Source organism: Olea europaea, unplaced genomic scaffold (assembly GCF_002742605.1).
Source record: "Olea europaea var. sylvestris unplaced genomic scaffold, O_europaea_v1 scaffold2387, whole genome shotgun sequence".
Classification (NCBI taxonomy): Eukaryota; Viridiplantae; Streptophyta; class Magnoliopsida; order Lamiales; family Oleaceae; genus Olea; species Olea europaea.
In genome coordinates this window covers 65680-88623 of record NW_019242022.1, presented here as the reverse complement: position 1 = coordinate 88623, position 22944 = coordinate 65680, and the positions used below count along the sequence as shown (strand labels likewise).

The following is a 22944-nucleotide window of genomic DNA, read 5'->3' as shown; positions in this document are numbered from 1 at the left end:
TTCTTGGTTTTCTTTAAATTCACCATATTATTTTCTTCTCGTATAATGGAAAATTCTGTGATTATTTGCCTTCTCTCCATGAGCATTAGATTTTCTCTCTCTCTCTCTCTCTCTCTCTCTCTCTCTCTCTCTCTCTCTCTCTCTCTCTCTCTCTCTCTCTCTCTCTCTCTATTTAATCATGTTTACATAATTGGGAACAAAATAAGCAATTATTTGGCAAATCTTGTGGAAAGAAGATGTATTCTAGGAAGAAACTTAATATCTATTATCTACTTTTTCTAATACTTTCTTTCCTTCTCGATATCCACTATAGATTTAGAGGCTTCAATGTGAATAAAAATTAAATTTGTAGTTGATTTTGATAAAATTTACTAAAATATGTGATTGAAAAATTGATGAAGGTAATAGGTTCCACTAAATATGTAGTTGAAAATAAATTTTAAAAATAGTGGGCGAACCGAGCCAAAACTGGGTAGCTTAGCCCTCGTTTGGCCCCCATTATTTTAAATTTTAATGGACGGATAGTATTTTTTTATTTTTATTTTTTGGAGAATAGGTGGTTGAAAAAAAAAGTTTTCCATTTATATGTAATATTATTTTATGGAAAATTGTATAGTTAAAAATAAGATAGAAAAATAAAAATTAAATTAATAGGGGCCAAATGGGAGCTAAATGTACATGCAACTCCGTCTAAAAGTGTTTAATGTAAAGTTTGACTCTCTTCCTTGTAATAGGATTGATGTAAATTTTGGTTGAAAGAAAATCGAATCAAACCACACTAATGAAAAATAGCTAGCAAATCAATCACTATCTTTTACATCACTTGCTTTTTCTTTAGTTTTGTAGTTTTTCAAATAAAATTGTCTATCTAATTAATTATTCTTTTTATTATTCTTTTCTAATTTCCTGCTCTTCTTGTTGGGTGAATCTGAAAATAGATCCATATTATTGTTAGATACTATTTACTCCATAAGTAAATATAGTTATACTCGCAAAATTTTGAAATAAAATATAAATTTTATTGATTTATCTTTCAATAATTTGATTGTACTGATTGAGATTGCATTTGTTCATATAGATCGTTTTGAAACTATAATTGAAGTGATATAGAAAATTTGATTTATGATTTGACACCCGGTTTTTTTTTTTTTTTTTTTTTTTTTTTTTTTTTTTTGGTAATTAGAACAAATTCTATCCTCAATTGTAATAAATTTTATCAATTTAATTGACAATTTTCATAAAAAATAAAGCCAAATGAATACAAAAAGATAAAAAACTTCAACATTTTTCAGGTGAAAAATTATACTAATTAAACACATTAATTGATAATTTTCAAGAAAACAAGTTATAGGCAATTCAATTTCCTGAAATTCGTTTTCTTTTCACCCAGATTTCATTCTTGCAATCAAGTGAATCTTAAATGTCAAATCACTTTATATCTATGTTATTCAAGTGAAAGAGACATGTAATTTTAACATCTGATTATTTCGATCACTTGAAGAACCCGACCTAAATTCACATACTTAAATAGATTATAAACTATGACCTCACTTTTGAAGATTGGAGACTCGTAACCACATAAAAAAATATTGAAGAACCCAATCCTAATTTATGAAGTTTTATATCAACTTTTTTAAGTAGACAAGTCCTTAGTCATTTTTCTAGGTTGAATAGCAAAGCAATGAAAATAAATAAATAAATCTTACAGTATTTATAAAAATTACATTTGGATTCATGTCTTACAAAAAATAAGGTACAACAAGACCTGTGTTATCTTATTTAAATAATTTACCATATTGGTTCATCCGCTTCTAATGGATGTATATTATGATAGAATAAGAAGATTGTCGAAAACGAATTCATGTAATTCACTCCAAATTTCTAAATTTTGACGTGATTATATCAGTGAGAGTGAATAACATCTTGTAAATTAATAAACTTCTTAACAACAAATAAAATTCATCTTGAATTGGACCATATCTATCGAAATGACCCAGTCTTGGTTCGATTCAATGCTTCCTTCAAAAATGCTCACCCAACAAATCAGGAAAAGAAAATGATTGAAGCATCAAATGGGATTTTCATAATTTGAGGAATATTCCTTTTCCTAGATAGAAATGAATGGCCATGAAGAAATGTTTGCTCTTTTGGGGAGAATGAATTTCTTTATAGAAACGTTATCCCATTCTAAGAAGACTCTTTTCAAGAGTTAGCATTATGGGCACCATGCCCAGTTTTGATTCGACATTTCTTAAGAATAGACTCAGTGAAATCTCCGATTCTCCATATATGTCATATGAACATAACTCATAGCAACTGAAAGAATCAGAACATGATCGTAAATTTGCTCTTAAACTTCCAAATGAATCTATTCTGTATAATCCTACAAAAAGTTGAAAGCAGCAACAGCATGAAGAATACGATTCATAAAGTCAAGCAGCAAATACGATTGATATGTACATCAAACCAACTATTTTATTTGCCAGTTTTCATAGGGAAAAAAATCCCTTTTGTTTATACAATCATTCATCGTCATCTGATCAAGTACATCATTGATATTCATGCTACACAGTTCCCTAAATCCAGAATCATATTGAAGGGACTTAAAACTTCATTTGAGTAAGCAAACCGGAGTGAGTGTGTGAATGGTGAAACACACTTAGATGGTAGATTGCCCGCGGCATCAATTCTTTCAGTTCAGGATGTTGAGCAATAAATGCACGGTCTAACCCCTCAAAAGCCGACAAAATTCCTGCTCGTTCCAAATCCTCGCTCTTTCCAGCATTTATTGCGAGGTAACAGACGAGAATCAATCCATGTAACATCGCCCATTCATTGTTCCTCAATAGTCTCATCAGAGGCAGAACACCTTTGAACTCGATAATTGTCTTGGAATGCTCTACGCACAAAAAGTTATCGGGACAAGCAAACTTCCCTAGCGAAATAGCAGCTTCTACAGCCACATCCTGATTTTTGTGACTAAGTTGCTCAACTAAGGGACGAATGACCCTCGTCTCCCAGGCTGGAAATGTTCTAGACAACGACCCTATTGCCCTTATGGCAGAAATTTTCAACCTGGGAATATCAGACTCTTTTATAACCCTTAATAGCTGATCCACAACTGCCTTGGCAGCCGGACAACTAGTCTTGAAAGCCGCCCGTCTAACGTCAGCATTAGATTCTGCTGCAGCAGTTATTTCCATTATCGTCATCAAGCAATTATACTGAAGTTCCCCCTGTTCGGTTTCAACAAGCTTTGCCAAACAAAGCAACCCTTTTGTCTCTGTAATCGTCCTACTATTTGGTACACTACCTCTAGCGAGCATCCACAATGCCTCGGCACAACTAATCTTCAACTTGTGCTTTACCTCGGGTTTCTCATTTTCCCTTTCCTTCCTGTGATTCCCAACCTTAGTTCTCCCCTCAGGATAATGCATTGACAAAGATGAACCAAATCCCGGCCTACTCAAACTTTTCTCCATCTCCTTGTTAATTTGCACAATCGAATGAATACTCTGTTTCCCTACTCTAATCTTTGGATCATCCATGAATACATCAAACGATAACAACGTAACAAGCGGCCTAATCACGTTCTCCCTTGCAAAATCCTCTTGTGCCAGTGGACAATGCTCCGCCATTGTAGCCACCAAATTCGCAACTCTTATTTGAACACTCATCGGCGAGTCCCCTAAAACTTGAACAATAATCGGAACCCCTGATTCATCAATAATCGAGGTCACTCTTTCCTTATCATTCGCTAAATTATAAAGTGCAGCTGCTGCTGCAATTTGAGCATCTGGGGATGAATTATCTTTCAAGAGCTTCAATAAAGGACAAATTCCACCTTCTTCAACTATAATTTTCTTATTTCTATCATTATCTTTAGCTAATGAAGCTAATTCATTTGCAGCCTCCATTTTATCTAGCAATTGACCCATATGTAGCGAAGCAATAAAAGACCAAACCCAAGAAATAATTGGGTCGTTACTAGCAATGGGGGGTAAAGTAAGCACGATACCTCCACCGGTGCCACCGGATTCGAAGATGCTGAGAACCCATTTCATATCAGCCACCGAAGAATCGAGGTGGCCGAGCAGCTTGCGAAAATCGGCGGCGGAGACTATGGTAACCACACGTCGGAGCACGCTTCGCCGCTTGCACTTCTTGAGCAGGACCAGTGACTTTTCAAGATTTTTCGACACCTCGGCCGCTATACGGCGGAGAGGGCGGTCGTAGAAGGAAACACCAGTGGTGGTGGATGTGGAAAGACGCACGGCGGCGCGTAGCATCTGGCAAAGATTGCCCACTTTCTTGCCCACCTCCAAGCACTCCAACTTGAACCATTCCGCCTCCTTTACAGCTTCGTCAACCCTATCCGACAACAAAATTGGGTAAGATAAAACCTCTTCGATTCGTTTTTCTGGCTCAATTGTAGTCGGATTTTGGGTCTGCTTATTCTGAGGAAGTTTTGGCTTCGTCGCCATATATCAATTGATTTCAACTGATTAAAATTTGATAGAATCACACCTTAAGAATTTAGAAAAATTGTGGGCGATTCCAATAAGTCAGAGTCAAACAGGTAAAGTTTCCTCCGTGTTAGTGTTTATTCGAGGTCTGATAATATGGTTGGGGTTTGGGTTGGAGTTGGAGTTGGAGTTGGAGTTGGAAAGTGAAAGTGAAAGTGATCGGTTGCCATAATTCTTTGTTTATCGCATGTTTTTGTGCGGAGATGTGCAGTTGTACTAAAAAAATTGGAATTAATCTATTTGTACAAAATTTGTTTATAAAGTTGGTTATTATTGATTTTCAATAATTTAAAAAATTATTTTCGAAATAATTGGTTTAGATATTATCGACACCTAATTTATAAACCAAGCTTGTTAACCCAGTCTTTACAAATAGTATGATTCTTATAAGTTGAGCATAACTGTTCACATAAGGAAGTGATTGTCGAAATTCCAACGAGGTAGAAATGGCAACTAGGCGTGCTCGAGGATTGTTCTCATTCCCTGTCCTCGTCCTATCTCCACTCATTCAAAGCCTGGTCGCGGAGGGAAATGAATTCTCAATCCACGTTTATGGTAGTATGATTAATTATATCTTATAATTTATAGTTATAAATTATTATTTCTATACTTTAATAATAATAATAATAATAATAATAATAATATAAGGATGGACACGGTATTGAGATTGGGATTGGGATTGAGACTAAGGCGGGAACCTATCCCCCATTTTCTTCAGGTCCTTGACACAGGACAAGGATTTTGACCCTATTGCCATTTGTAATTATATTATATTGGGAGATGCTACTTGCACATAATTATATCTACATAAAGTGTCTCCCTCTCATATTGAAGACCTCACTCGAATATTTTATTCATGTGGGATCCACCCTCATGGAAAGGAAATTATGTACCATTAGCATTTTCCTATGATATGAGGCTCTAATTGCGTTTCATTAATTTGAAGGAATGTATTATAAAATAGTGATTGATGAAGAATATGTAATTAAAAAAGAAAGAATTTTTTTTGATTTGCGTGTAATATTATTTTATTGAAAAATGTGTGATTAAAAATAAGTACTGTAGAAAAAATAATAAGAAAAAACGAAAAAAATGGATGACAAACACGAGCTAAATCCCAAAGGGTTCAAAATGTTGGGGCCCATTTTTGTTGGGGTGAAAAAAAAAAAGAGAAAAAAAAAAAAGCAGCATAATACATTGATAAGTAGTTTGGCTAGACTCTTTGGTCAATACCATGGGTTAATAACCCAAATAATCACTAAACTTTGCAAAATATTTTCACAAAGTCACTGAACTTTAAAAATCATTCAAGTCATCACTGAATTTTGCAAAATGTTACACTGGATCACAAATGTTAAAAATCACTCTATTAATCACTAAACTTTGCAAAAGATTTCCTCGAGATCACTGAACTTTATAAAAAATTTCCTAATGAATCACTGAATTAGTAATCCTTGAAAAACTTTTTGTCAAATTTAGTGATGAATGTGTTGAGTTCTAAAGTTCAGTGACTTCATGAAAAACCTTTTGTAAAATTCAGTGACCCATTGAAAACTTTTTGCAAAGTTTAGTGACCATTTGGGTTATTAACTTTGAATACAACGGGCAAAGTACGCAATTAAATTTTCTAAGTACTTTCTTGGTAATGCTTCGAAGTACTTATAACGAATGTTATATAAATCGGATCGAACTGATTAGTTCTATTGGTAATATTATAAACAGACCTTTAATTTAGTCCAATCATCTTATATTAACTGAAAAAGAAAAACCATATAATATCCCCAAATTTTATAGCATAAAATTTTTGATTAATAGGATTTTTGACCTAGATGCCTTTTGATAATTTTGAAAGTTGAGGAGCTAAACTGAAATAGTTTAATTATAATTTTGTTTGAGCCAAATAACTAAGTATTGATAGAGCAAAGATAAATATATTGATATTAGACTCATTTTGTAACTCGTAATTAATTAGGAGTCTTTGATTTAAGAAAAAATTATTTCGATAAGATCACAAGAAGTTAAATTGGATTTTAGAAAAATTGCTCTTGTGTACACTAAGCATTTGTTGATTCAGCGAAGCCCACACTGAATATTTTATTCGTTGGATCCTCTTATGTGAGTGGGCTATACAATGCAAATTCTATTACTTTGAAAACAAATTCCATACTTCCATATGTCATGTTACATAATCATGGTACTAGCACAACCTAATAAGTGAATCTTATTTCCTATCAATTCTTCTTGTCCTGCACGGATCCAATTCTAATTGTACCATTACTCAATTACTTTCTTCTTCTTTTTTCAACTATAAATGCTGTGCAAAGGTCCAATAATTCACCCCAAATTATAAACACACACGACAGAGTGAACACATCAGTTAGAGAGATCATAATTTTGGGAATCTAAAGTACGGAGACTTTAAACATTGTCACAAAACATTACATGCACCCATATTCATCGACGCAGAGAAAAGGGTTTGGAATGAACTCATTGCCTTTATTTCAAAAATTCGTTGGATCTAGCGAGGTAAGATACATAACGTGCAAGTGGTTTGTTTCCTTAAATAAATTATTATTTTTAATTTGTTCTTCCACTACTATTTCGTCCTAAATTTTACCGATATTTTTTAGGGTTTGTATTTAGAGCATAATTTTGATTCTTTGAAATTATATATGCATTTGTGAAGGAGTTTATAAACGTTAATAATTCAGTCGAAGAACGAAATATAAATTGCATGATATTACGTCTTGATGTACGAAGTAGACCACATGACGATCAACTAGAGATGGCAAAAAAATTGATCAACCTGTGGGACCCTGCCTCGTACGGGATGGGGATTGCCTGCTTAATTATGTATTTTGGTTGGAGACGGGGAGGAGGATTTCGCCCTGGGATGGGTACAGGTAACAAGGGCCCTGTCCCGTCTCATTTAATCTTTTTTATTATTAAAGAATTCAATACTTTTAATGAAAAATCTCACAAACTTTCATTCGTTCTAATAGAATATGATAATCAAAATTATCTAAAGAATATGACAAATAATAAAGCTTTAGTTTGCCAAATATATTTATAATAATGTAACTTTTAAAAATAAATAAATATATTATTGTTCCACTTTAATCAATGGTGGAATTATTAAAAAAAAAAATGTAAACGGGGAATTCACAACTTTAAAATGACACATTTCATCAATTTTTATCAAAATTTACTAAAAATTTGATTTTGATCCCTATTTAGTAGGGGCTTAATCTCTTTATTCCTTATTACATGCTACAATTAACTCTTAATTCATTTTAATGACAACAAGAAAATCAAACAGAACCATGATCTTCATTTCCTGGTATACTTCAAAATTTACACTTGTCTTAACTATAGATTAGCTATTAATTTATTTGACTAAATATATTCAAATGTATTTCAACACCTCGTATGTGCTACGTAATCAACAAATTTATTTGCCCCGCGAATAACCCCTCATCTACAATATTTTATGTTATGAACAAAAAGCATATATATTATTTTCAATCTTTGGTGTATAAAAATATTATTTATTATAACTAATATTAATTTATATTTAACTGTACTTTTATACAAATAAATAAATAAAATATATATTTTCATAATATTAAAGTCAATAATAATAAAATTTAATTATTAATATTAATGTGGACGACAGCATAGTCTTTAGCTATATACATATATATTAAATTATAAAAGCGTGTGCTTACCGTGCCAGACTCGCCTAGTACGCGTGGTTTCATAGTTCAGCCAATCCTAAGGTAGTGCCACATCGATCTAATTATATAGGTTTGTAGTCAAAACAGGGAAACATACGTGATCTTGTATGTTTTGTATAGTATGATGACCCAAATATTTGACATGATTAAATCACAGATTGATACAATAATAGTTTGGCATAAACCACCTTTTGAAGTAACACCTCAAAATCGACCTGGTTAATCGTGTAAGTTTTCTAAATTTACAACAATCTCGCATACACTAAAAAAGTGTCTAAAGTTCATGGGCATGGCCCACGTGTATAAAATTCACGAGCCCACGAGCTTGACTTCTAGGCTTGTCAAAAAAGTTACCAAACATTGTTTGGTAGCTATAAAAAATAAAAAAAACGACTCATTGCCATCACTAACTCATCCCATGCCGTCTCAAAAGGATTTAAGGACACTCTGGCCACCTCAAAACAACATGAATAAAACTTTAAATCAGAAGTGGAAATTACATTAGAGCAAATTTTTAAAGATGGTAGTTCAAAAATCAGATACAAAGTTTTCTTGTTCATAAATAAGATTATAATTCAAATATAAATATTAATAATAATATTATAAAATCTATCCACCCCATCCCTATCCACCCAACCTAATTCATACCAAACAGCAAAAATTATTTATGACTTCTTTCTCTCTCTCACAATTTTGACGGCGCCGGAGACATGGAGGCACCATTCACCGTTGTGCTTTGCGTTGGAGACATGGATGGTCACGAAGACATGAATGGCCCCAACCACCGATACAATGCTATGCTTTGCTTAGAATGGATTGCTGCAGTTCAGTGGTGATAGTGGTGCTACAAGCAGTTAGTATTGGTAGTGGTGGATCTGCAGCGACAGTGAGATATTTAGGTTTTGTTTGTTGGAGTGGTGGTGACCGTTTCCATATTTTTGTGTTGTTGGGAGTTTGGGGTGGTTTTCGTTGTGGTGCTGGTGGAGGCGTTGGCGAGGATCATGGTGGTAGGATCTCTACGTGTAGTTCGATAATTCATAGCAGTTGGAGGCAACGTTTACAAAGTGAAGTTACTAACCTTGGCGATGGAGATACCCTTTGGCCGACGGCTAGTGTGGTGGTTGGTTGCAATGATGGTGGTTGGTTTAGGTGGTTGTGGATCTAGCGACAACAATGAGGTGGTGATGACATAATGGTTTCTTGTTGACGGTCTCTAAAAGAGGGTGGGTAGGAAATGGTGGTTGTGGTGGTGGTGGCGGCAACGATGGTGGAGGTGGTTACGACGCCGATGAGGTGATGGCTGCTATGGTGATTTTGAATCTAATTTGTTAGTGGTGAAGTGACGATTCTAATGATGTTATGATGGTGGTCGTTGTTGCAATGGTGGTACTGTGAGGTGGTGTTGATGATAGTGGGGATGGTGGCAGTAATGACGATAATGACAGTCACAAATTATTTGCTTGATTGTAACCAATAAATTGGTTAGTATGTGGCCGATAAATAATATGTAGCCAATGAAACGGATAATTTGTGACTAATAAATAATGCGTAACCTAAAAAATGTTGAATTGTGACTAATAATTTGATAAGTTGTGATCAAAAAATAATTTGTGATTTGTCATCAATGAATAATATGTGACCTATTATTTTGATAAATTTGTGACCAATAAAATAAATTATAACCTATAAAATTTTTGATTTGTAATCATGAAATAATTTGTGACCTATTAATTCAATAGTTTGTGATCAAATTGTATAGAATTGTGATGTCAATATATTTAATTAATAAAATATATGTTTTATTAATTAATTTATAAATAAAAAATTTCAAAAAATTTATTTTTGAAGTTTTGAACCTTGTTTCTTAATTTTAAAATGTATCATACCAAATCTCTTATATATGAATTCTTCCCAAATAATAATTGCTAAAGAAAGTAGGACAAGAAATTTTTTACAAAACTCCCATCCCCAAAAGCATATACTAGATAAAGGTAAAGACCGCACACCAAAGTTTCTTGAATCATGCTGTTTGACAAGCTTGAGTGCTTGTTTGATAGAAATTTTGATAATTAATTTTTTGACCGTTATAGATAAGATGAGCCCTACTTGTGAGAGAAGAATTCAAAAATGATGGTTCGAATAGTGAAATAACGATCAACGAATTGATTTTAATCGACTTTTAAGCTCTACCAAACAAACTCTAATTTACAAAGTATGTATTGATAATATCTAAGCCAAATATTTAAAAACACAATAGTTCAAATCTCTCGAAATCAATGACCAAAATTTTGTCAATACTTAGCTTGTAAACTAACTTTATAGATAAACTTTGTACAAGTAAATTAATTCAACTTAAAATAGCCTTTTTGTACAAAATTGTAATATTAGACCATTAAAATGGTGATGTTTCTTGAGCACGTCTAATTTGAGAAAGGGCAATTTTGTCTGATCATCTCATAAATTTAAAAGTTAAAAGGTTAATAAAAAATTACATAACATATTTTGCTAACCACATCCTTTCTTATTGCAAGAAATGTCCCAAATCTTTTTTAAAATTCGCACTTATGTTTCCAACTTTTTCGTCAAATTCTTTTCATGAACATTCTATAAATTTTGCATTAACTTGTTTTGGATGAGGAATTTTGTCCAAAAAAATTGTTAAGAAGAAGTAAAAATCTTATTTACATATCTTATTATTAAATAAGAGAAATAAATAGTTATAAAAGCTTGATAAAATATTTGCTCCTCATTCCATTTTAATATACAATAGCACAATATTTGGACAATAATCATTATTGAAGACAATACGTACTAATTAATTGAAAGATTATGATAAAAATATCAAAAATAAATAAATAAATAAAATAAATAATTGGGACAGTAAGTTCTAAAAAGAAGGAGAAATTGCAGATGAGATCCCAAACGTTTCATTTTTACAATTCGGGTCACAAACCTTTAACGAAGATGGCAGCGGTAGGACATGTGGATGAAATCCGTCGATTCCTTCATTAGTCAACACCTTAAAAAAAAAAAAATTCTATCTGTACATATTTTGATTAATTTTTAAAGGCAACAATGTAATTTTGTATTTCTACAATAAAATAATTAAAATTTTAAATAAAAAGAAAAAAATGAATTTATAATCTGTTCATCTTCTCATAAATTTAAAAGTTTAAAGGTTAATAAAAATTTACATAACATATTTGTACAACGGAATTTCGTGTATTAAAATACATAAATTGTTACAAATTGTATTTTGAGAAATACAAGTGATGTTGACCTTCTTGTAATTGTAAAATTGTAAAAATTCTCTAATTAATGATCAGAATATTTGAAAATGAGGAGTCACGTGGCTTGAATCATGGTATTTGAGAATTTGTTGAAAATTTGATTTGTTAAAACTTGACTTGTTCGGAACTTAAATCTTGAGGCTTGGACTTGAATTTGATTTGATTTGAAGAGGACTTTGATCTTCTTAGACTCGACATGAACTTCTTTAATTCGAAAAAGATTTTAACCTTCTTGGGGTTTACCGAGTTTAGGTTTGGGAGAATTTATTCCTTCTTCCGATTTTGGAATTTTTTCAGCACTTCGTGACATTCTCTACTTTCTTTCTTGCTTCTTGTTCTCTTCTTCTTCTACCCATCTTATGGACCATTGGTCCTGTTTATAGGGGAGAATTCGTGCTAATTTTGATAATTACTCAATTATATTTAATTAAAAAGGATAATTAAGTAATTATAGTTTTAATTATTTATTTGTTTGTTTATTTATATAATTAAAATGTGACATAGGCATTTGGTTTTTTTTTTTATGGACTTTAGTGGATTTCAATTTAATTGGGCTAATGATTTAAATTGACCCAATCCATTTTATTTTTATTTATTTATTTATTTTATGTCTACAAATACCCCCTCAAGATTTATTCATTTATTAATAAATTAATTAATAAATCTTGCTTTTCGTTTTTTTATTTGTTTGATTTCGATTTTTTATTTGATTTAATCTCAAACATCCCATTAGTAAATTAATGCAGATGAAACATTTGAGAACAAAATATGAATTTGATGAAATTCTTATCCTTCAAATTTGACAATAATATTTTTTTTTTGGTCGAATTTTGATTATTTATTTATTTTATAAACCCCATAAAAATCTGATTTGAACGGGGTTTTTATGTTTCATGTTAAATTGGGCTTAAGTGAAATCCGTTACCCGCCTATTTATAAGAAGAAATTATGAGACTTGAGAACAAATCTATTAAATCTTGCAAACAGACGTAAAATACGTATTTATTTACTTTTCTTCTCTCTCTCTCTCTCTCTCTTTTTATATTAATTTTTCTTGGTTTCTGCCCTTTGCGCAAAAACCAAGAATGGTTTCTACATTGCCTTTGCGCAGGGTTTATGCGCAAAGGCAGAAATCCTATTCTTTTACTTTTTATTTTTTTATTTTTAATTATTATTATTATTTTAGACGTGACTTCTCACTATTTTCGGCTTCTTTTTTTTTTTTGGAATTGTATTTTTATTTTGATCCCCCCTGTTTTTTGTTATTATTATCAATTTTTTTAACAAAATTAAAATTAACACTTTTTTTTTTTTTTGCAGGGATTCAATCTTTTCGGAGTGAATCAAGGATTTTGAGACTCAAAATTTTCTTCGTGTAGAGGTTAATTTTTTTTTATTTTTTTGCTACAATTATTTTATGAGTTCAAGAAATGTATGCTTATGAACAAACTTAAAATTGTAAACCTTCATACACGTTGAGGACTACCACTTTTTACCATCCAATGCATATTTTGTTGGGGACCAAGGACCTGCTCCTTCGACCGTCCAAAACATTTTGTAAGGACCAATACTTAGTCTTTCAACTGTCCAAGGCATTTTATGTTAAGGGCCAATGATTGGCTCCTTCCATCGTCCGAGGCACTTTGTGTTGAGGACCAATGACCATTCCTTCAACTGTCCAAGACACTTTGTGTTGAAGATTAAGGACATGTTCCTTCAACTGTCCAAGACACTTTGGTTTAAGGACCAAGGACTGGCTCCTTCTATCGTCCAAGGCACTTCATTTTTGGGACCAAGGACCTGCTTCTTCAACCATCCAAAATATTTCGTGTTAAGGACCAAGGACTGACTCCTTCCATCATTCGAGGCACTTTGTGTTGAGGACCAAGAACCATTCTTTCGACTATCTAAGACGCTTTGTGTTGAGAACTAAGGACATGTTCATTCAATTGTTTAAGATATTTTGGGTTAAGGACCAAAGACTGACTCCTTCTATCATCCAAGACACTTCATTTTTGGGACCAATGACTTGTTCATTCAACTATTTAAGACACTTTGGGTTAAGAGACAAGGATATGTTCCTTTGACCGTCCAAGGTACTTCATGTTTGGGACCAAGGACCTATTCCTTTAACCGTACAAGGCACTTTGTAGAGGCTGCTTATATATTTGGAAGATTTGTTATTTTAGATAATAAACTAATTTAAGAGATTTACTACTCCCTTTTTTAGCTGACTTTTTTTTATTTGCAGGCATGGCTGGAACAAGTTTTTATGATAAAGTGTACTCTGACATACACGAAATTGTTGAGCTTAAAAATCAAGGTAAAAGTTATCTGCGTTTCAAAGATACTGATATGAAGTACAATGCCCAGACTGGCGTATGGGGTGAACTTAAATTTAGTGTCCATAAGCCAACGAAAGATCCTTCCCTTGATCTTCTGGAGCCATTGTCGGAGTTGCATATGCCCACCATTAGTGAATGTCACGAGAGTTTGGATACTGGCAAGTCCAACCGCTCTAGCAGTCATTTTCCCTTTTTGTGTCTTCTACCTCATCCTTCCCAGAGCATGGAGTGCATCTCAAGGGCTGTGATTTTTGAGAGAATTGATAATAGAGAAATACGATGGGGAAGCGCACTGGTCAGTCGAGGAGAAATTTCTCTTCTTCCAAAATTCTGGGAGTGGTCTTTATGAGTCCAAAAACTTCTACTCAAGAAAAATCTTCACGAGTTAGCTTTTGCAGTCGGTTCTGCCACAAAAGATTACCATTACCCAAGCTCTATTTATAGAGCTCTTTGTGAGGTTTAGTGTCTAAAAACACCCTTGTGACTGCTAATGATGAAATTGGCATTTCTCTTTAGGACATTCGCGAGATAAGCGGACTTTCGATCATGGGTAATTACATGAAGAAGTAGTCCCAAGCCTTTCAAAGTTGACGGATCACCTTCCCAAGTCTTGTCTATACCTCTTTATTGTTTTCTCATTGATTGCCCATACGAATGAATCTGAGAGGGCTACTCTCGAACAATGGATTAATTTTTGGTTTCACGAGAATGGTTGTGTCCAGAATCCTCAACAACACAAAAATTATAAGAATGATATAAATTTAAATCCATTCAAGAGGCGTCATCAAAGAGGATCGAATGAAATATGGAAGCCCATGGTGACAGACAAGTCAAGAGACATTACTCGTAGGGATCGGCGTCATTGGAGCAATTTGTCAGTATCTCTATCTATGGAAGAAGAAGAGGAATTAGAGATAGCGGTCTATCTCTCCCTATGGCTTTGTTGCTTCGTTCTTCCATTTGGGTATGAAAGTATAAGAGTTGAGACCTTTAAAGCATCTTCTAGGATGACAGGCGATACACTTATAGTTTGGTTCCACCCATATTGGCGAGCATTTATAGTGGACTTACATGAATTCTAACTATCAGACAAACCCAGACCTTGGCTCAATTTCACATTTATTTCCTGGACATTTTCTGTATGCTTGGATGACAACTTATTTTGTCCAAGGTGTTTATGCTCATGTGGATAAGAGTTATTATCGCCCTATAATTCGAAGATATACTGATACTCTGAATGCTTTTCAGTCTTGGGAGAAAAATGTTGTTGATTATCGAGAACTTATCCGTGGAGCAATGAACACCAATGACTTTTTTTGGAATTCATTACCCTCATCGTCTCATCCTGATGTACGTGTAGATGACCAACCGAGGTCTGCAGATACTTCAAAATTTATGATGAGCATTCGATCAGGATTTGTTTTTTATCGTCGAGGAAATTCACCATCATTCTTGAGGCGTATAATCCTCACAGATTTGCGAGACAATTTGGCTTTAGACAGAAACTTCCCGGTTCACCAAGAAAGTTGAATATTATCCCCAGTGTAGGCAAAAATGTATCGGGTTTGGTTATCTTTGACTCGGACGAAAAGTGGGTTTGTATTTCATATTTCAGAGTAGAGTATGTGAGGGATATATATATATATCAAAACATTGATGTTGAATATCAGGCTTGGTAGAATAGCGAAGTGTTGACACTCTTGACCAGGGTCTAGGTGAAAGTCTTATTTTCTAGTGAGAGCCATGATTTTGTTCTTGGGCCGACTCCAACAGGGTCGTAGCTAGAGGGTTAAACTCTCCAAATGTTGCTCTTGAAGAGGCTTTTCGAAAGAAGGATCCAAACCAGCAAAATGAAAGACGTATTAAGAGAGAAAATTATAGCTCCTTGGAAAAGATCGTCGCCACCTCTGAGCCTGCTGATAAGGTACCAGAAGCGATTTGATCCCAAATCACAATAGTCCTGAAGATCGAGCATCACAAGTACCAGGAAAGACTTTAACTCTAGAAAATGAAAGTTCTAGAGATCAAGTATAGTTCTTTATTTTTTAGCATATTGTTTGTATTTGATTCCTTGTCATAATCTTCAATTTCAAGCTTCTCTTTCTCAAATATACAAAATCAAACGACCGATAGAATTGAGGCCGCTTCAAGCTATTCTGAGTTATTCTAAAGATGGAGTTGGAGCTTCTCACATTAATATCAGCCTCCCGAACACACCATCAAACGGTGGATTTTTAGACATGTCGCCTAGGACACGAAACACAGGTATTTACCCTATTTTTGTTTGCCGCACTTTCCCTCTTTCTTTTTTTTAAATCATGCTTCATTTTTTATAGGTTTTTCGAGCATCCCTGAAGAACTAAATTTCTCTGTGAATCCAAACTTTTTGCAAGATCAATCTGGGGAGAATGACGGGCGAATCAATGCACTTCAAGGAATAGATGGTATTCATGATTCTCATGACCCTCCCTACAAATATCTAGGTGCCATCAATGGAGGTACTTTGATGTTTATCATGGATAATGCTGAAGATGAAGTGAATTGAGGGACTATGAGAGCTAGCATTTCAGAGATCAATCAAGGAGGCCCTATCGTTTCATCTTCGTTGGCTTTAGTCAGTATCCCGCCTTCACGGACAAATAATCATCAGGCTGCACCAATCTATTTTTTCATGTCTTGTCCTCCACCTGGAATTACCCAAGAGTCTCCTTATTCGAAGGTTGCTCTGGAAGAAACCATGACTAATTACCTTCAAAAGTGTTTTAAGGATGTTTTGAAGTATGGATTCTCCAATCTTCGATCTTGGAAGGATGAAAATAATTTAATTCTTCAAAACGTGATTACCAAGTCATTCCACGTAGACCCAGCGCCTTTGATGAAGCACATGGATGTGTTTCTGAAAGAAGTTGACTCTTACTTATCTGAAAAAATGCAACACTTGAATTGTTTAACAGTTGAAGAAAAGATTGAGCAGTTGAAACTTTTGAACATTCAGCTGGAAGTAATGGATTCCACGCGTTCTTCGTTGGTAGGCAAAATTATTCAACTTACCTTTGAGTTAGATAGACTCGGTGATGAACTTCAAGCCCAACATGAACAGACGAGTATGCTTAGAGCTAAGAAGGCAGCTTTGGAAGAATTATAGACAAGAGATGTCACTAGTATAACATCCATTGACTAGAAAGGAAAACCCTTGAAGATAGTTTCCTACGAGTGATCAATGGCAAGTGATTCTGATGAAGTCAAGAATTTCTGATTTCTCTTTTTTAGACCATATTGTGTGAATTTTGACTTGCTATTTTTATTTGGTAGAATTCTTGTGTTTTCTTTTTTTTTTCCTATTACTACAGCGAGTGGTAAACAAATTGAATAAATTTATTAGTTGTGACTAAACATGAATTTATAATTTATTCAAATTGCCTACGTACCCAAACGGGATCAAGTCGAACGTAGTTCATTACAAGAACACTTTTTTTTTTCTTTTTACTATGAAAAATTTAAATGAAAAAAAAACATCATGCGTAAAAACGTTTTAAAAAATTTTCCGTTGATAGGTCCGATTTGCAGTCCATTTTTGTCGACGATCTTGTATGATCCATTAGTGAATGCATGAGTAACGAGAAATGGACCATCTCATTTAGGCTGGAACTTCCCCCTGTTTTTCTTGTGATTATGATGGGCTTGCATACAGAAAGTACCAGATCTCCATCTTGGAATGATTTTAGTCGCACTTTCTTATTGAAGGACTTTGACATTCTAGTTTGATAGCACTCCAGGTGCATTTGTGCTTCTAACCTCTTCTCATTCAAAGCTTCTAGCTCTTCCAATCGAAGACGAGCATTTTCTTCAGTTGTCAAACCTTCTTAAATGGCAATCTGAAGTGACGGGATTCGATACTCCAGAAGAAGTACAACTTCCGCCCCATATATTAAGGCATAAGAAGTGGCTTGCGTTGGAGTCCGATAAGTAGTTTGATAAGCCCATAAGACTTCACCGATTTTCTTTTGTCAATCTCTTTTTCATTTGGAGACAACATTTTTCAGCAGACTACATAGTATTTTGTTGAACGCCTCTGCTAATCCGTTAGTTTCCGCATTGTACATGGACGAGTTGTACTGTTTGAAATCAAACTTTGCACATAAATTGTTTATGTGGCTATTGCATAATGGTTTACCATTATCAGTTATGATATACCGCGTGACACCATATCAATAAATGATTTGGATGTGAAAGAAATTTGCGTCATTTTCTTTCTTTACTTCCTTCAATGGCACGGCTTCAGCCCACTTAGAGAAGTCGTCAGTCCCGGTGAGGACGTATGTATACCCTGTTGAAAACTTTGGAGTTATAGGTCTAATTATATCAAGACCCCATGCATCAAATGGCCATGAAGCAACTGTCAAATGTAATGGTTCTGGAGGTTGATGGATGAAATTTGCATGGACTTGGCAAGCTTCGTATTTTCTTACATAATCCATGGAGTTTTGTACCATAGTTGGCCAGTAATACCACATCCTCTTTATTCCAAAATGGAGTTTGGGTCCAAACTGATGGGCACCACAAATTCCAGAGTGGGCTTCTTCCACGACCTGTGTTGCTTCATCATTACTTAGGCATCGAAGGAAAACTCCATCAAATGATTGTCAATAAAGTGTTCCCTTATAAAAGATATAGCAAGAGGCACGTCTCTTGATTTCAGTTTTTTGCCGTGGATTATCTGGTAGTTTTTTATGTTGAAGGAAATCGATTATTGGTTGTCTCCAATCTTCTCTTTCTTCATCTTCAAGTACTTCGATACTATTGTTTTCTTCCAAATTACTGGGTAGCAACGACGGAAACACCCATCTTTGAGCAATTGATGTGGAGTGAGAGAAATCTTTATCCGACCTAGCTAAAATAGCATCCCAATTAACTAAGGTATTAGCTTCCCTGTTTTCACTTCTCGGGACGAATTTGATTTTTACCAAATCAAATCGTCTCATAAGCATTGATATATATTCATGATATGGCTTCAGGTCTAAATTAAGGACTTCATACTCAGCTAAAAGGTAGTTGATTATCAATTTAGAATCTCCAAAGACTTCCAGCTAGTGGATATCCATATCTAACGCTGCTTTTAAGCCAATGATAAGGGCTTGGTATTTCGCTACATTGTTTGAACATTTCTCCATTAAGATAAAAGAGTAGGGCATAACAAGATCATGGGGAGTGACAAAGACTACTCCTGCTCTGGCACCATAACTTTGGGCTACCCCGTCGAAGTATAGCCTCCATGAAGGTATGACTTCGACAAAAATAACTTCTTCGTCGGGAAGGTCTTCTTGAAGTTTCCATTCCATTGGAATTGAGTGGTCAGCAAAGAAATCTGTCAAATCGTATCCCTTAATGGCCTTTTGTGGGATGAATTTGATATCGAGCTCAGACGATAGTAGTGCCCATTTTCCAATCCTTACAGAAAGAATCGACCTAGACATTATGTACCACAATGGATCAATCTTTGAAACAAGATTGATTTTGTGTGATAACATATAATGCCTTAACTTTTTAGCTGCGAAGATTAACGCAATTCATATTTTTTCAATAGGCGAATACTTCATTTCAGAGCCTATCACTGTTCGGCTCAAGTAATAAAGTACATTTTCTTTTCCTTCATTGTTGACTTGGATAAGAAGTGCTCCTAGAGAATATTCTTGTGCTGTTATATAAAGAGTTAGTGGCTTCCCTAGGACTGGAGCTGTGAGTACCGGTGGACGAGAAAAATACTGCTTAATGCTTTGGAAAGCATTTTGACAAGCGTCATCCCATTCAAACGATACATCCTTTTTCACCAATTTATTGAATGGATGACATCTTCCGGTAATGTTAGAGATAAATCTTTGAATGTATGCAAATTTTCCTTGGAGACTCTTCAACTCACGTACATTTCTTGGCTCTGGTATGTTGATTATGGCGTCAATTTTTTATTGATCTATTTCGATGCCTTGGTGTCGAACAACAAAACCGAGAAATTTTTTAGAGGTGATGCTAAATGCATATTTTAATGAATTCATCTTCAGTTGATGTCTTTGAAGTCTTTTGAAAACATCGCGTAAATCTTGTAAATGATCGCCACGTCGCTTTGTTTTAACAACAAGATCATCTACATAACATTCCACGATTTTATACAACATGTCATCGAAAATCTTTTGCATTGCTCGCTGGTAGGTTGTCCCCGCATTTTTTAATCCAAAAGGCATAACTTTGTAGCAATATATGCCTTTAAGAGTACAAAATGATGTGAGCTCCTCATCTTTTGGATTTATCTGTATCTGGTTGTATCTAAAAAATCTGTCTATGAAAGATAAGACTTTATATCCGGTAGTTGCATCCACCATCAACTCTGTAATCGAAAGTGAAAAATCATCTTTCGGACATGATTGATGCATATCCCGAAAGTCAGTACAAATTCTTAATTGCCCATTTTTCTTTTTGACAGGAACAATGTTTGCAATCTATATTGGGTATTTCACTTTGCGTATGAATCCAACTTCAATAAGTTTGTTGACTTCCACTTCTATTTGAGGGATTAGTTCTGGTCGAAATCTTCTTTGGGGTTGCTTGACTAGTCGAACTCCATGTCTTACTCCAAGGTGATGCACTGCAACCTTAGGATCTAACCCGGGCATTTCCTTGTAAGACCATGCAAACACGTTTTTGCATTCCTAAAGCAAATGAATGTACTCGAATTCCTCTTCTTGACTGAGAAGGGCACTTACAAATACTAGTCTCGGGTCTTCTTGGGTTCCCAAGTTCAATTTTTTCAAATCATCCACAGTAGCTTGTCCCCTTTCTTCAAATGTAGGTGGGGCTAGTTCAAGTTCATCAGTTGTGACAGAACTTTTAGACTCGGAGTCTGAATCGAGAGCTTCTTCAAATGCTATGTGATTGACATAAACTTCTTCCTCATCTTTATTACCCTTTAGGGATAGTGAACTTTTTGATGTCTTCATCTTTTTCTTGACCGTTGTGGTTTTGGACTTGGATTGGAAGTTTTAATTCCAAGTCGAGAAAATGCAAATTGTCTTTGGGATGATATTTGGGGAGTTTGTGCATTCCTATCAATTTTGGTAGAAGAAGAAGAATCTTCATTTAATTTTTGGAAGACAGAAACTATACCTTTTATGTCGACCACTCGAGAGGGTTCTCCTTTTAACCTTTTAAACACCGAAACTCTGATATTCTCATTTTCAATTCGATCGAACACTGAAGGTCTCGGTTGTTCTGATCTTTCTTTTGCAACTTCATAAATTTGAACCATTATGGGGTTTGAGAAAACCTTCTTAACCTTAATCTTCCTCGGTGGATTGGGATCATATCCCAAACCATACCTGGGTTGAGACATTAGGGTTCCATCAAAATTAGAAGGGACACGCCCACCTGAAAGGACAGTGTCAAGATCACCTAATTTACGAGGCTCTCTTTTTCCAAACCCAGAATTTTAAACAACTTTTTGACTTGAGGATTGTAACATCCTTTGAAAGTTTGTTTTAATTCAGCAGCTCTTTCTTGTTTGGACAAGCTTAAAATACAAAACTTTGATATATCTGAAATGGATGTCGAAGCCTCTGATGTAGGCTTATGTTCTTCTAGGACCGCTATGAGTTGATGGGGCAAAAGCAATTTTAGAATACTAGGTATTGGAAGAGTTAACTCTTTTCTCAATATCTCAACGTCGATTGATTCTATTTGAGGTTTTTTGCCTCTAGAAAATCCTTCAGATGTACATTTTAACTTCCCTTTGATAAGTTGATGAGATTGAGCAGCACTAGACGTATCATGATCGTTTACATCTTTTTTGATTGTGAATCTAAATATGGTCAACCCTGCAGAATTACACTCTTCATCTTCCATGTAAAATTTGGCATCAGCAAGGAATGGTTTAAACTCAGCTACCACACATTTAATTTCTCCATCTTGACTATATTTGAAGCATTTGTGCCAAGTGGAAGGTACCACTCCAGTTTTATGTAGCCAAACACATCAAAGGAGTAACTCATATGATGTTTTAGCATCAATGACATGGAAGAAAGTTGAGGAGATTAACTCTCCTATTTGCAGCTTCAGGCGGATCATGCCAATGGCTCGCTGACCTTTCTGATTGAACCCTTGAATTGTGATTTACCTTCTAGACAGATTGCCAATATTAAGTCCAATTTTCTTCATTGTTTTTACCGGCATAATATTCACAACAAATCCATAATCGATCATTATGCGATTTATCTTGCATTCTTCAATATAATCGCTGACTTACAATGGTCTATTATATGGATGAGAACCTAGTTGTAAATCTTTATCATCAAATGTCATGGCAGCCATACAATCTTGTCGAGTTGCGAATCCAATATGTTCTAAGACTTTGCCTTCGTATTCTTCCGAATCGATTAATGTTGCAACCAAAGCCATTTGATCATCGAAAGAAAGATTAAAAGACTCTGCTAAACTCGTATTGGCAGGAATGTTATTGAGTCGTGAAATAGTTTTCTTTTGTCTTGAACTCTGTCCTGATGTATTCTTCAACTCATTTTTCTTCTCCACATTGATAATATTGGAGGCAAGATATTATTTATCAAAGAAACCTTTGGAGAAATAATCACCTGAGTTTGGCAGTCAGAGAGGAATGCGTGAGGCAACTTCTACCCCTGTCGATTTAGCTAATCCTCTTGATTCGACTTTAGACCTTCTTCTTTGGTTGTTCTTTGGTCTTGATTTCTTATCATGAACACTAGAACTTGGGAGTTGTGGAGCCTTTCGACGATATCTTTTCACAAGGGTCCATGCCCCCTGATCTTTATTAGGTTGCATCTTCATACCGAATTCCTCTAGCTCTGTTCTTGCAAGAGGTGTAAAAGGTAATATTTTACCTTTTTTTTTTGGCATTCGATAATTCTCCTTCTTGTTTATGAAGGTGGACCAGCTGTCACCGACCTCATCTTCAGATTCTGAGTCAGAATCTCAAACATCAAAGTCACCTGTCATAATTTCATAAAAGGTTGGTCGATTGGGTGTG

The 22944-nt window shown here is 34.6% G+C and overlaps 2 protein-coding genes across 2 annotated transcripts; both read right to left on the bottom strand.

The window, feature by feature from the left end:
• Positions 1-2435: 2435 nt before the first annotated feature.
• On the bottom strand, positions 2436-4690 carry LOC111381859. Its single transcript, XM_023005706.1, has one exon. It carries the CDS (start codon positions 4482-4484, stop codon positions 2604-2606), a length of 1881 nt encoding a protein of 626 aa, XP_022861474.1. The 5' UTR covers positions 4485-4690; the 3' UTR covers positions 2436-2603.
• Positions 4691-18106: 13416 nt separating this feature from the next.
• Positions 18107-20323, bottom strand: LOC111381861. The gene is made up of 5 exons (XM_023005708.1): positions 19900-20323; positions 19491-19830; positions 19060-19364; positions 18606-18939; positions 18107-18506 (listed from the first exon to the last, which is right to left on the bottom strand). The coding sequence occupies exons 1-5, from the start codon at positions 20321-20323 to the stop codon at positions 18107-18109; spliced, it is 1803 nt and encodes a 600-aa protein (XP_022861476.1).
• Between the last annotated feature and the right edge of the window lie 2621 nt (positions 20324-22944).